This window comes from Myotis nattereri (assembly GCF_964212035.1).
Source record: "Myotis nattereri genome assembly, chromosome: X".
NCBI lineage: Eukaryota > Metazoa > Chordata > Mammalia > Chiroptera > Vespertilionidae > Myotis > Myotis nattereri.
Window position 1 is genome coordinate 26,104,992 of NC_138078.1, and position 14,565 is coordinate 26,119,556.

The 14,565-nt window shown below is 50.9% G+C and overlaps 1 protein-coding gene and 1 pseudogene across 2 annotated transcripts; one reads left to right on the forward strand and one right to left on the reverse strand.

Moving 5' to 3' along the window:
* Positions 1-1,848: 1,848 nt before the first annotated feature.
* LOC308511553 (tryptophan--tRNA ligase, cytoplasmic-like) lies at positions 1,849-3,984 on the reverse strand (annotated as a pseudogene). Its single transcript has 2 exons — positions 3,949-3,984; positions 1,849-3,090 (listed from the first exon to the last, which is right to left on the reverse strand). The product of its transcript is annotated as a tryptophan--tRNA ligase, cytoplasmic-like (transcript).
* Positions 3,985-9,967: 5,983 nt separating this feature from the next.
* Positions 9,968-10,516, forward strand: LOC308511554 (ferritin heavy chain-like; the record flags this gene model as incomplete). The annotated part of the gene is made up of 1 exon (XM_081081571.1): positions 9,968-10,516. One exon carries the CDS (start codon positions 9,968-9,970, stop codon positions 10,514-10,516), a length of 549 nt encoding a protein of 182 aa, XP_080937697.1.
* Between the last annotated feature and the right edge of the window lie 4,049 nt (positions 10,517-14,565).

A 14,565-nucleotide genomic window follows, 5' to 3' on the forward strand; every position in this document is an offset into this window, starting at 1 on the left:
CTTAAAAAGGATCTTGTTGCCCAGCCTATGTGGCTCAGTGGTTGAGTGTAGACCTATGTATCAGGAGGTCATAGTTTGATTCCTGCTCAGGGCACATGCCCGTGTTGCTGGCTCGATCCCCAGTGTGTGTGTTGGGGCGGGGGGTACATGCTGGAAGCAGCCGATTAATGTTTCTGTGTCATCATTGATGTTTCTCTCTCTTCCTCTCCCTCTCTGAAAATCAGTAAAAGTATATTAAAAATTGTGCCAGCTACAACTTGGGATGAATTCCAAGATAATCGTGCATAATGAAAGAACTATCGCTCCGATAATACTCAATTTATAATGCATTACGACAATTATTTTGTTAAGCACAACTTGTAACCCGTAGCCGAAGTAATTTTATGCATTTTTTTTTTAATTGTCCATGGCTACCTTTGCACTACGACATGAGAATTTAGGAATTATCACAGAGATCATATGGCCTGCAAGCCTAAAATATTTCCTATCTGATTTTTTACAGTAAAATTTACTGTCCCCCTGATCTAGAAGGAAAATATATTCATACATATATTAAATCAATTATTCCACTCTTTAGCTGAACAGAAGATAATACATGCTCATCTATGGAATAGAATAAAGTAAAATATTTTTATAAAATTAACTATTTAGTTAGAACTTTCTGAACACTTTTCAAATCTGCCTATGACTTTTAATATCCTTAGGGTCAAAAATCCCTGAGGCATATCATCATATTTATGATAGTCCCTGTTTCTTGTAATATCTCTCCATGTGATGACTTGTCATACAGAGATTTCCCATGACTCCAAAAATGTGGGTGTTAAATGTGAGGTAAAGCAGCCTGAACATGATAAAGACAGACTAACTTTCTTTCCACTGAAATGGCTAATTAATTCAATGGGATGTCCACAAAGGTAGGTTGGCCAGGAAACATGGATTGTATGTCACATATATATTCTATCCATACACCCACCACCCATGGGACCAAAATTAATTTATTTAGGGTATTGTGCTAAGGAGTCGACCCTTCACCTCCATGAAGGGATTTCCTGGGATATTCTTCTGCTTTCCCAGACTACACAGGGCACAAGACTGAATGTTTTCTTTGGTGCCTAGGGCTGCTGTTTGTTCTCTACAGCCCAGGACACCAGCAAGGCACTGCTCTTTGCAGTCCTCCGAGCCAATCAAGTGTCAGGACAAAGGTTTCTACAAAGAACACACATTCCCCTCAGCTGCCACAGGGTGGGGGCACAGTGTCTGCTTAGGGCCAGTCCCTGGAAGCAGCATGGGGAGGCTCAGGGAAGGGCAGAGGTTCCAGGAGAACACATGAGGTATGGATTTCAGGAAGTGAGCTGGAAAGTTTCTCCCACAGACTCAACTTAATAAAAGGGGCCACCTGGGGCTAATACTCAGTGTGAAAAGCAGCTTTCAAGCTGGGAGATCTCTCAGTCAAAAGCACAGCTAGCATTTCTGTTTGATTTTGGGGGGATGGGCTGAAATAGGCCTGTGCCCATTAAACTTCCTGAAATGAACACCTAGACCAAAGGCTGTATAACCATCAGGCTTTAAGGGTGTATGTAGAGTGGGATGTTGTCCAATGGAGGTCCTCCTAGGGGCAGAGCAGGCAGCTCACAGGGTGTCTTTGGAAAGGATGACACAGGGAGAAACAGTACTGACAGACACACAGAGTTACAGACACCAGGAACCGGAAGCCACGTGACAGAGCCTCTGGATAAATTATGGTTCCTTCTGTGCAGATATAAAATGGGCATTATTGAAAGTCATAGGACAGCTCTGGGCAGGGGTGGGGGTGTGTGTCAAGAATTCTTTGAATATCTCTTCCATAGCCTACTTGCACCTGGACTGGTGCTCTGCCAGGAGGGGCTGCAGGACCTGCATGAGCTCCTTCTTGAGCTCCCAGGTGAGCATGGCTCCACTGCTGTAATCCTTCCTGATCTGCTCCAGCTTGTCCTCATCCTCCAGCAAGAAGGTCATGTACATGAAGGACACGTCCAGGTGGCCATTTCCCCCAAACTGCCTGTGCTCCTCCATGATGTGTCTCCGTCCATAAAACACATACTTGTTGACCTTGGACTTGATCTGCTTGGCTGTGTCTGTGAGGAAGTGGACCAGTTGGGGTCACTGGCACTCCTTTGGGTCAGAGTCCCCTGCAGGGAGGGGAAGAAGGTCGAGTGCAGCAGGGTGGTTTAGGATAGAAAATCCTGGGTGTGACATCTCTTGTCATCCTGAAGTAAGGATCCTGGTTGATGGCACAGGGGCTGAGGCCTTGGACGTCCATCTCGCTCCCAAAGTTCTGTGGGAATGAGTTACTGAAGGAGGGAGCAGCCTGGATGGCAGGAAAGCTGATCTTCCCCTTGCAATCACTGTCTGCAAAGCCAAAAAATGCCTTTCACTTGGTTGAAGGTCACGTGCTTCTGATCTTCACCATATTCTTGTAGAAGTCTGTGCTCACCCCCATGTAGTCGAGGTCAGAGAAGATGGGCTTGTTGATGTCAAAGCCACAGGTGATGATGTCCTTGGCATTTTTCATGGAGTAGCCATAGGCCTGGTCCAGGGTCAGGACTTCCACAGGTACTTCTACTCATCTGCCATCCGGATGAGCAAGAGCACATTCAACATGTCCCGCAGCCACTTTGTGAAAATGAACGGGATGTGGTGGCCTACATGCATGGCTTCGGAAGAGGGGCCCCTGCCCATTTACCAGCGAAACAGCTTCTTGTTTTCATAGGCATCGAGGACTTGGTTCACGTCTCTGTTTGAGAAGAAGGTTCATCTGTGCAGGAAGCGGTGCAGTCTCTGGCCCCTGGCTCTCTCTATTCTGTTTATCAGCTCTTGGTCAATGTTATTGCTTCCCAACAGACAATGAGCTTGTCATACTCACTGCCTTTTGCACTGTTCTTCTGTTCATTTCAGGGGTCCACAAAATCCATTTCAGCTTCCATGGCACCTGGACCACTAACCCAGGTGCAAGGGTCTCTGGAAGGCAGTGGCCTTGTAGCTCTCCCCCGTGGCCACGTTGTAGCTCATTTTTAGCAATAACAGCCTCTTCCCTGCAGAATCAATTTCATCCTGGGCTGCGGGGGACACTGAAGAGGTGGCCCGTGGAGTAGCTGAGATCTCTGTGCAGCTGGGCTCTTCTTTTATAGTCTCCCCCCTCTTACCGTTTCCTTTTTTAAGCCCCTTTCTTCTCTTTTCTTCTTGTTCACCCCACCCTGCAGCTACTTGCAGTAAGAATTTCTTAGAAATCAACCAGTTTCTCACAAACACTTGAGCCTCTTGACCAATTCCTCATGAGACAGTCCAATCAGGTTTAGGTTGTGAGTGTGTGTATTTGGGGGAGGGTAGGTGTAGAGACCAATGAAACCCACTCTAAATTCAAACTATTAGCCGGTCATTGCATCATTAGCTGGTCATTAGCCACCCCACACTGCAAGCTGGCCTCCATTTAACCTCCACACTCACTCCCCATCTCACATCCTTAGTCTCAGTATGAGAACTGAGTTTTCATTTGTCCTCATGGGAAGAAAGGCAGACTCCAAGTGCCCTGCGGGTATTGTGCACTAAGGCAATGTTGTGAAAGATCAGTTCTGGGGTCACAGGGACCTGAATTTCCAAAGACAGCTTTGACTTTTTTAAAAAAAAAATATTTTTATTCATTTCAGAGAGGAAAGGAGATGGAGTGAGATGAAAACTTCAATGATGAGAATTATTGATCATGTGCCTCCTGCACACCCCCTACTAGGGATTGAGCCCATAACCTGGGCATGTGCCCTTGACCAGAATCAAACATGGGACCCTTCAATCTACAGGCCAATGCTCAGTCCACTGAGCCAAACCGGTTAGAGCTGGCTTTTTCTTTTCTTTTTATTGCTGAAAGTATTATACATGTCCCTTTTTTTACCCTAGTGACCTCTCCCAGCACCTTACCCCCAAATCCTTCACCATCCCATTGTCTGTGTCCATGGGTTATGCATATACGCACATGAGTTCAGTGGTTGAATTCTTCCTCCCTCCACCCTCTCCTTCTTTCCCTAGTGTGTTCCATGTCTCTTTGACTCTAGGTCTATTTTTTCATCACTTTATGTTCTTAGTTATTTTTCACATATGACTGAGATCATATGATATTGATCTTTCTCCCACTGGCTTATGCAAATTAACCGCCATCTTTGTTGGGTTAATTTGCATACTCATCCTGATTGGCTGGTGGGCATAGCAGAGTGATGCCAATTTCCATGTTTCTCTTTTATTAGTATAGACTAGAGGCTTGGTGCACAAAAATTTGTGCACTGGCGGGGGGGCGTGTCCCTCAGCTCCACTTGTGACCTCTCACAGTCTGGGACCCCTTCGGAGATAATGACCTGCTGGCTTAGGCCCGCTCCCGGTTGGCAGAGGGCAGGCCCAATCCCTAGGTGCAGCCCCTGGTCAGGCTCAGAGTAGGGCTGATTGGGGAGTTGGGGCGCCACCCTCAGTCACGATCAGGGTAGGGCCGATTGGGTGGTGGAGGTGCCACCCCCTGTCACAATCAAGGCAGGGTCAATGGGGAGGTTGCGGATTCACCCCCTCTCATGCACAGAGCAGGGCCGATAAGGGGGTTGGGGCGCTGCCCCCTCTCACACACAGAGCAGGGCCAATAGGGGAGTTGGGGCACCACCCCCTGTCACACACAGTACAGAGCAGATCAGGGGGTTGGGGAGCTTCCCGCTATCAGGCACAGAGCAGGGCCGATCAGGGGGTTAGGGCGCCATCCCCTGTCATGAACAGAGCAGAGAGGATAGGGAGTTGTGGCCCCGCCCCCTGTCACACACAGAGCCACAGGGCGATCTGGGGGTTTGGGCGTTGCCCCCTCTCACACTGCTTCAGGGGCCAGGAGGCCTCGTGCCTCCACTGATCAAAGTCCTGGGAGGCCTTGCGGCTCTGCTTGTCACCAGGGCAGTGAGGTCTCGCTGCTCAGCTGATCCAGGTGCTAGGAGGCCTCACAGCTCCGCTGATCCCAGGTTCGGGAGGCCTCACAGCTCCGCTGTTCTCAAGTTCGGGAGGCTTTATGGCTCCGCTGATCCTGGGTTTGGAAGGCCCGGCGGCTCCACTAATCCCGTTGATGGGAGGCATATTACCCTTTCACTATATACTATAGAGGCCTGGTGCATGGGTGGGAGCCATTTCTTTTGCCCTGAAGGGTGTCCCGGATCAGGGTGGGGGGGTCCTGCTTGGGTGCCTGGCCAGCCTGGATGAGGGGATGGTGGCTGTTTTCAGTTAGTCACACCACCTACAGGGTGGGTGTCCCCCCTGGGGTGCCTGGCCAGTCTGGGTGAGTGGCTGAGGGCCGTTTTCAGGCTGTCTGGTGACTAAAGCTCCCAACCTCTCCTTTTTTTCTTTCTTTTTTTTTTTTTTTTATTCTGGGATTTATTTACCTTCTATGGCTGTCACTGCAGCTGAGAGCCAGCTTTAGCTCTGAGGCTCGGCTCCAGCTCTGAGACCTCGGCTGCTGAACTCAGGTATCTGGTTTGTTTGGCTTCTATAATTGGAACACTGTTGCAAATCCAGCTTGGCCGGCTGGTTGAAAGCATGGTGTTTATTTAGCTTCTATAATTGCAGCATTGCTTCTTAGAGTGCAGCTCAGAGGCCAGCAGTGGCAGGCGGGGAACCTTGGCTTCCTCCATCACTGAATCAAGTAAGCCTCCTGTTCGCTTCAGCTGCCTGGCTCCCGGCCGCCATCTTGGTTGGCAGTTAATTTGCATATCACCCTGATTAGCCAATGGGAAGTGTGTTGGAGGTACGGTTAATTACCATGTTTGTCTATTATTAGATAGGATAAAAAAACCAAGTGACCAACATGACCAGTCACTATGACATGCACTGTGGCTGGCCAATCGGCCTGATCAGGGGTGGTGCTGACCAATCAACCTCTCACGTTCCCTCCCCTGGGCTGGCCCAGCCCCAATTAGACTGATCGGGGCAGGCTTCTGGACCCCACCCATGCATGAATTCATGCACCAGGACTCTAGTCCTATCTAATAAAAGAGAAACATGGTAATTAGCATACATCCGCTACCCTTCCCATTGGCTAAACAGGGTGATATGCAAATTAACTGCCAACAAAGATGGCGGTTAACTGCCAACAAAGATGGCGGTTAATTTGCATACAGAGGCGCAATGATGGGAGGCCATAGGGAAAGGACGGTGATTGGAAATACAGGCAGCAGGCAAGAGCCGGGAGGCACGGCCCCTGGCCCTGAATGGGAGAACCGGCCATCTTTGCCCGCCCCCCTGCCGGTGATCAGAGAAGCCAGAGCGGGGCACCGAAGAGGCCGGTGCCTGCCTCTTCCCTGGCCGCCCCTGCCAGGGATGGGGAACCGGAGATCCCATAGCAGGAAAGGGGGGCCTGCAGCTAGTCCCCCTGTGCGCCTGCCCCTGGGTCACTGCAGCGATCAGGGAGCAGGGAAGAGTGGTCTCTAGCCAGCCCCCATGTGCGCCTGCCCCTGGGTCGCCATGGTGATCACAGAGCAGGAAAGGGCGGCCTGCAGCCAGCCCTGTGTGCGCCTGCACCTGGGTCACCACTGAGATCCCTGAGCAGGAAAGAGCGGCCTCTAGCCAGCCCCCCTGTGCACCTGCCCCTGGGTCGCTGCAGGGATCATGAAGCAGGAAAGGGCTGTCTCTAGGCAGCCCCCCTGTGCGCCTGCCTGTGGAATCGCAGCTGCGATCACGGAGCAGGAAAGGGGGGCCTGCAGCCAGCCCACGTGTGCCCCTGCCCCTGGGTCGCCACTGCGATCCCACAGGAGGAAAGGGGGGCCTGCAGCCAACCTCCGTGTGCGCCTGCAGCTGCGATCATGGAGCAGGAAAGGGGGGCCTCTAGCCAGCCCCCCTGTGCCCCTGCCCATGGGATTGCCCCAGAGATCATGGAGCAGGAAAGGGTGTGAAGTATGGTACCTATTTGCTTTGTTTAACAATGGACAGGTTACTTTGATTTTCTAAATTGTATAAGTCATCCCATTCGATTGAATGCCTTATCGATTGAATGACTATTCCATTGATTGTTATCATACTGGTCTTAGAGAGCACATTCTTCTGTAGCTGGGAAACAGGACAGCACAATTACCCTAAATTGTTTTAGTGGCCACAGGTGGTGCGTTCCAGCTGACTCAGTGGTCCCGAGACCAGGAAAGCACAATTACTCTAAACTGTCCTGACAACTCAGTGGTCGGGAGACCCAAGGGCTCTAGATAATGTATACCTGTCAATTCAGTGACCCCGAGACCCGAAACTGTAATTAACATGCTTAATTCTGCTTCTGTAATCTGCTTTTTTGGGAGCCAGGTGCCACATTCCAAACCCTGGGATGTAATCAATACCTTTGTGATTTTGCCTATATAAGTCTGGTTTTGCCACCATCTTAGGGCTATGAGATTTGGGAATGGCCCCTCATAGTCCCGGGTTGCAATCAATGTGACTCTTTAATTCGACTTCTTGAGGCGTCCTTCTGTGATTCGCGGGGTACGTTACAACAGGTGGCCTGCAGCCAGCCATGTGTGCGCCAGCACCTGGGTCACCACTGCGATTCCTGAGGAGGAAAGAGCGGCCTCTAGCCAGCCCCCCTGTGCGCCTGCCCTTGGGATTGCAGCGGCGATCAAGGAGCAGGAAAGGGGGGCCTGCAGCCAGCCTCCCTGTGTGCCTGCGCTTGGGATCACTGTGGTGATCCCAGAGCAGGAAAGGGCGGCCTGCAGCCATGCCCTGTGTGTGCCTGTCCCTAGGTTGCTCTGGCAATCCCACAGCAGGAAAGGGCGCCTCACCCTGGCCACAGCTCAAGGGAGAGTACAACATGCAGTGGAGGCCAGGAGCCTGAGAGATCAACAGAGAGGGGCACCTCCCAGGTGTGGCTGGGGGCAGGCCCCCAGCAGACACACACACACACACACACACACACACACACACACACACACACAAACGGGACGCCTGCACCGAGCCTCTGCTGCCAGACTGTGGCCATTAGTAGGACATCTACTGAGGGCTCCTGGACTGAGGGGCAGGCTTGGCTGAGGGAACCCCATCCCCCAGTCCACGAATTTCGTGCACCGGGCCTCTAGTATATATATATATATATATATATATATATATATATATATATATATATTTAAGAACAATGTCAAAAAGTTTACTGACCATCTTTCTTCTAGGAGTTTTCTGGGTTTGCATCTTATAGTTAACTCTTTAATCAGTTTTGAGTTTATTCTGATATATAGTGTAAGAAAATGGTCTAGTATCATTTTTGCATGTATTTGTCCAGTTTTCCCAGCACCATTTATTGACTAGAGTGATGGTGAACCTATGACACGTGAACTCATTTTTTAGTTGATTTTTCTTTGTTAAATGGCATTTAAATATATAAAATAAATATCAAAAATATAAATCTTTGTTTTACCATAGTTGCAAATATCAAAAAATTTCTATGTGTGACAGGGCACCAGAGTTAAGTTAGGGTTTTTCAAAATGCTGACATGCCGAGCTCAAAAGGTTCGCCATCACTGGACTAGACTGTGCTTATTCCATTGTATGTTCTTCCCCCCTTTGCCATAGATTAATGGCCCGTATAGGTGTGAGTTTGTTTCTGGGTTATTCCGTTTCATTGAGCTAGACATCTTTTGCCATTACCATTTTGTTTTGATTACTAGGGGCTTGTAGAATAGTTCTATCAATGGTAGCATGATACCTCCAACTTTGTTCTTCTTTCTCAAGATTGCTGTGGCTATTTGGGGTCAAAATTTTTGGATTATTTGTTCCAGTTCTATGGTAAATGGCACTGGTATTTTGATATTGATTGTGTTGAATCTATATAATCCTTTTGGTACTATGGACATTTTTTACATTAATTGTTCCTATCCATAAGAAACAGTATATGCTTTTATTTATTTGCTTCCTCTTCAATTGCGTTCTTCACTGTCTTATTATTTTCAGAGTTCAGACGTTTTTACCTCTTTGGTTAAATTTGCTGGTAGGTATTTTTGATGCAATTGTAAATGGGATGTTTTCTTAATTTCTTTTCTGATGTTTCATGATTGGTACATAACCATGCTATGGATTTCTGAACACTAAGTTTTTATCCTGTAACTTTACTAAATTCATTTACCAGTTCTAATAGCATTTTGATGGAATCTTTAGGATGTCTGCGTTGAGACCATGGGAACTGTCCCCCTTGGGGGCAGACAGGGCGGGCAGAATGTGTTTCAGGGCTGTGCTGAGAGATGGAGAGGAGACAGAGTAAAGGGCGGGAAGGCCAGTTCACAGGAGGGAAGATGGGAGGCGGAGAGTCGGTGAGGCTGTGGAGGCCGGGCTCTGCCCGCAGAGAGGGGGGCCTTGATGGTGAACAGGAGGAAGTGCAGGTCGCTTGTGTCACAAGGCCGAGGACCGGGGACAGGCTGTGGGTACTGTGGGTGCAGACGCTGACATCATTCTGATGAAGCTTTGGGATTCATGCTGAGGCAATAAGGATTCCCCAAAAGGGCTGGGCGGCGGTTAAGGACACAACCACATGGGGACCACATTCACACAAGTTGCTCCGAGAAATCAAGTTCAGTTGATGTCCTGGCAGCGGTTGCACTTCTCCTCATGGGTCACACTTTAAAATGCCATGAAGGCCAGGGCCCAGCATGAGACGGGCATGGAATCTGGAGAAGGTCAGCGCTGCCCGCCTCCTCGGGGCCCCCTCAGGCCCCCCTGTGAGGGGCCCCCCGCCCCTCCCCAGACCCCTGAGTAACGGTCACTGCTTCGGGTCCCCTCAGAGCCAACCGCCACCACCAGCGGCCCGCAGCCTTCCACGTGTCTTGTCGCTGCAGACGCCTGACTCTGGTGCCCTGCCCTCACCCAGGACCTAGGGAGACCCCAGCCGCCTACACCTGTGACCCGCCGGCCTCATCCACTCAGCCTCAACCTCCAACCCGCTCCTGCGCCTGCAGACATGGCCACTCCTCCGCCCTCCTCTGAGCGCCAGCGCTACCATCCAGACTGCGAGGCCGCCATCAACCAGCAGATCGGCCTGGAGCTCTACGCGGCCTCCGTGTACACCTCCATCGCCGGCTACTTCCAGAGGCCCGACCGGGCCTGGCAGCAGGGCTCCCAGTACTTCCGGAAGCGGGCCCTCAAGAAGAGGGAGCAGGCGGAGCGGCTGGTGTGGCTGCAGAGCCAGCGCGGGGGCCGGGTCCTGCTGGAGGACGTCCCCCGGCCGCAGCAGCACCAGTGGGACAGCAGCCTGATGGCCCTGGAGCAGGCCCTGCTCCTGGCGAAGAGAGTGGACCAGGGCCTGCGGCACCTGCACCGCCGGGCCACCCACCGGGAGGACGCCCACCTGTGCGAGTTCCTGGAGAGCCACTGCCTGCACCCACAGGCGGCCTTCCTCCAGGAGCTGGGCGGCCACATCAGCCAGCTGCGCCAGATGCAGGCCCCCGAGTCCGGCCTGGAGGAGGACCTGCTCCACAAGCTCACCCTGGGCGACGGAGAGGAGCACTGACCGGGACTGCCTTCCCGAGAGCCGAGGGGGCCTCCCTGCCCCGTGCCCGGATGCCCATGGCCACATTGCCCGTGCAAAACGGGCACCTCAGTTCCATGTTCAAGGTCCGCTGTCTCTTCAAATAAAGTCATTGGTTCTTAAATAAATAAAGGTCTTTCTCTGATTCCTGTGAGCAAATCCCTCACGTGTCAGTTTTAAAACATGTATCCAGGAGTCTCCATCAAGGACTCAATTAGGTGCAGCTCGGGACCCTGGATGGAGGAGGGAGGAGTGATTCTAAGGGACCCTTATGGAGGGAGGAGGGATTCCATAGGACCCTGATGGAGGGAGGAGGGATTCCATAGGACCCTGAGGGAGGAGAGAGGAGGGATTCCATAGGACCCTATTGAATGAAGGAGGGGTTCCATAGGACCCTGATGGAGGGGGGAGGGGGGATTCCATAGGACCCTGATGGAGGTGGAAGAAGGGATTCCATAGGACCGTGATGAAGGAGGAAGGAGGAATTCCATAGAAACCTGATGGATGGAGGAGGGATTCCATAGGACCCTGGATGGAGGGAGGAGGGACTCCATAGGACCCTGATGGAGGGAAGGAGGAGGGATTCCACAGGACCCTGATTGATGGAGGAGGGATTCCATAGGACCCTGGATAGAGGGAGGAGGGACTCCATAGTACCCTGATGGAGGGAAGGAGGAGCGATTCCACAGGACCCTGATGGATGGAGGAGGGATTCCATAGGATCCTGATGGAGGAGGGAGGAGTGATTCCATAGGACCCTGATGGAGGGAGGAGGGATTCCATAGGACCCTGATGCAGGGAGGAGGGATTTCATAGGATCCTGGATGGAGGAGGTAGGATGGAGTCCAAAGGACCCAGATGGAGAGACAGAAAAAGGATTCCATAGGACACAGTTGGAGGGAGGGAGGAGGGATTTGTTAGGATCCTGGACGGAGTGAGGAAGGATTCCATAGGACTCTTGATAGATGAGGAAGGAGCGATTCCATGGGACCATGGATGGAGGAACGAGGAATATCATGGGACCCTGATGGAGGGAGGAGGGATACCACAGGACCCTGGATGGAAGGAGGAGGAATTCCATAGGACCCTAGATGGAGAGAGGAGGAATTCCATATGACCCTAGATGGAGAGAGGAGGAATTCCATAGGACCCTGGAGTGAAGGAGGAGGGGTTCTATAGGACCCAATGGATGGAGTGAGGAGGGATTCCATAAGATCCTGTTGGAGGAGAGATGAGGGATTCCATAGGTCCCTGATGGAGGGAGGAGGGATTCCATAGGACCTTGGATGGAGAGAGGAGGAATTCCTTAGGATCCTGCTGGAGGAGGAAGGAGGAATTCCATAGGACCCTGATGGAGTGGGTGGAATTCCAGAGAACCCAGGATGGAGGAGGGAGGAGGAATTTCATAGGAAGCCTGGATGGAGTTGGGAGGAGGGATTCCGTACGACCCTGATGGAGGGAGGAGGGATTCCATAGGGCACCGATGACGGGAGGGAGATATTCCATAGGAGGTAGGGAGGTGGGATCCCATAGGACACTGGATGTAAGGAGGAGGGATTCCATGGGACAGTCATGGAGGAGGGAAGAGGGATTCCAAAGGATCCTGATGGAGGAAGGAGGAGGGATTCCATAGGGCCCTGATGGAAGGAGGAGGAATTCCATAGGATCCTGATGGAGGGAGGAGGAGGGATTCCATAGGATCCTGATGGAAGGAGGTAGGAGGGATTCCATAGGGCCCTGATGTAGGAGGGAAGAGGGATTGCATAAGACACTTATGGGGGGAGGAGGGAATCCATACGACCCTGATGGAGGGAGGAGGGACTCCATAGGACCCTGGACAGAGAGAATAGGAATTCCTTAGGATCCTGATGAATGAGGGAGGAGGGATTCCATAGGACCTTGGATGGAGGAAGGAGAGGGAGTCCATAGGACCCAGATGGAGCAAGGGAGAAAGTATTCCGTATGATCCAGTTGGAAGGAGGGAGGAGGGATTCGATAAGATCCTGGATGGAGGGAGGAGGGATTCCATAGGACTGTGATGAAGGGAGGAGGTATTCCATAGGACCCTGATGACAGGAGGGAGGTGGGATTCCATAGGACCCTAATCGAGGGAGGAGGAATTCCATAGTACCCTGATGGAAGGAGGGAGGATTCTATTGGAACCAGATGGAGGTGGGAGAAGGGATTCCATAGGACCGTGATTGAGGAAGGAAGAGGAATTCCATAGGACCCTGGATGGAGGAAGGAGGGATTCCATAGGACCCTGATGGAAGTAGGAGGAAGTCCTTAGGATCTTGATGGGGGAGGGAGGAGTTATTCCATAGGGCCCTGATGGAGGAGGGAGGAGGGATTCAATAGGATCCTGATGGAGGGAGGAAGGAATCCATAGCATCCTTATGGAAGGAGGGTGTAGAGATTCCATAGGATCCTGATGGAGTAGGAAGATGGGCTTCCATACGGCCCTGTTGGAGGAGGGAGGAGGGATTCCATAGGACCCTGAAGGAGGGAGGGAGGAGGGATTCCATAGGACCATGGATGGAGGGAGGAGGAATACCATGGGACCCTGATGGAGGGAGGGGGGATTCCATAGGACCCAGATGGATGGAGTGAGGAGGGATTCCATAATATCCTTATGGAGGAGAGAGGAAGGATTCCACAGGTCCCTGATGGAGGGAGGAAGGATTCCATAGGACCCTGGATGGAGAGAGGAGGGATTCCTTAGGATCCTGCTGGAGCAGTAAGGAGGGATTCCATAGGACCCTGATGGAGGGTGGAGGGATTCCAGAGGACCCTCGATGGAGGAGTTAGGAGGGATTTCCAAGGACCCAGATGGAGGGAGGGAGAAAGGATCCCTAGGATCCTTTTGGAGGAAGAGAGGAGCGATTCCATAGGATCCTGGATAGAGGGAGGAGGGATTCCATAGGACCCTGGTTTCCGAGAGGAGGGATATCCTAGGACCATGTTTCAGGGTGGGAGGACGGATTCCTTAGGATCCTGGATGGTGGGAGGAGGGATACCATGAGACCCTGATGGAGGGAGGAGGGCTTCCATAGGATCCTGGATGAAAAGAGAGATGGGTATTCCATAGGATTCTGATGTAGGGAGGGAGGGAGGAGGGATTCCATAGTTCCCTGGATTGAGGGAGGAGGGATTCCATAGGACCCTGGATGGAGGGAGGAGGGATTCCATAGGATCTTGATGGAGGGAGGAGGGATTCTATATGACCCTTATGGAGGTGGGAATAGGGATTCCATAGAATCCTGCATGGAGTAGGAGGTATTCCGTGGGTCCCAGCATGGAGGAGAAGTTATTTCATGTGAACCTGGGTGGAGGAGGAGGTATTCCGTGGCACCTGGGAAAACAGAAAATTAACCTACACCTTATTAACAATGCATATGAGGGTGCAGATAGGTGGATGGTCTTCGACCCTTTGAATGTGGATGAATGTTCATGCTAAATGTATAAAATATATCCTTAAAATCACAGCTGTGCTTACCTCTGGTAAAAGGGTGAATAGAATGGGATTGGGCATGGATTAAAAGAAAGTATTCCTGTATTTAACCTACAGTTTTTGGTTTACTAAAATATGCAGATATTAACATTTGTTAACATCTGGGTAGCAAGATGGAGACCCCTTACTCTAAGAACAGAGTAAATGAAATTGCAACACTGCAGATGATCCTTGGTCAATTGTGAGAGTAAATAGCTGCTCTGTGAAGAGCAGATCTGTTTTAACTTGCTCAGCTCTAACCCTACCCCATCCCTCCTTACATAGGACAGTAAAGATCTTTGGCATCTGAGCCTTTTAATCTCCCTAACTACACTCCAAGACAGTGAATGAATTTAAGACAATTACAGACCTGCAGAGAAGGGAAACAATAGGACACATTTTCCTACAAGCAAAAAAACAAACTACTGTTCTAATGTGAGAAATATTGTGTTTATTTTGGCATCAGAAAGTGTTCCTATTCTACCTATAAGCTCTATGCCATGTATCCCCAAATGAGAAAGAAACTGAATAACTAACACAC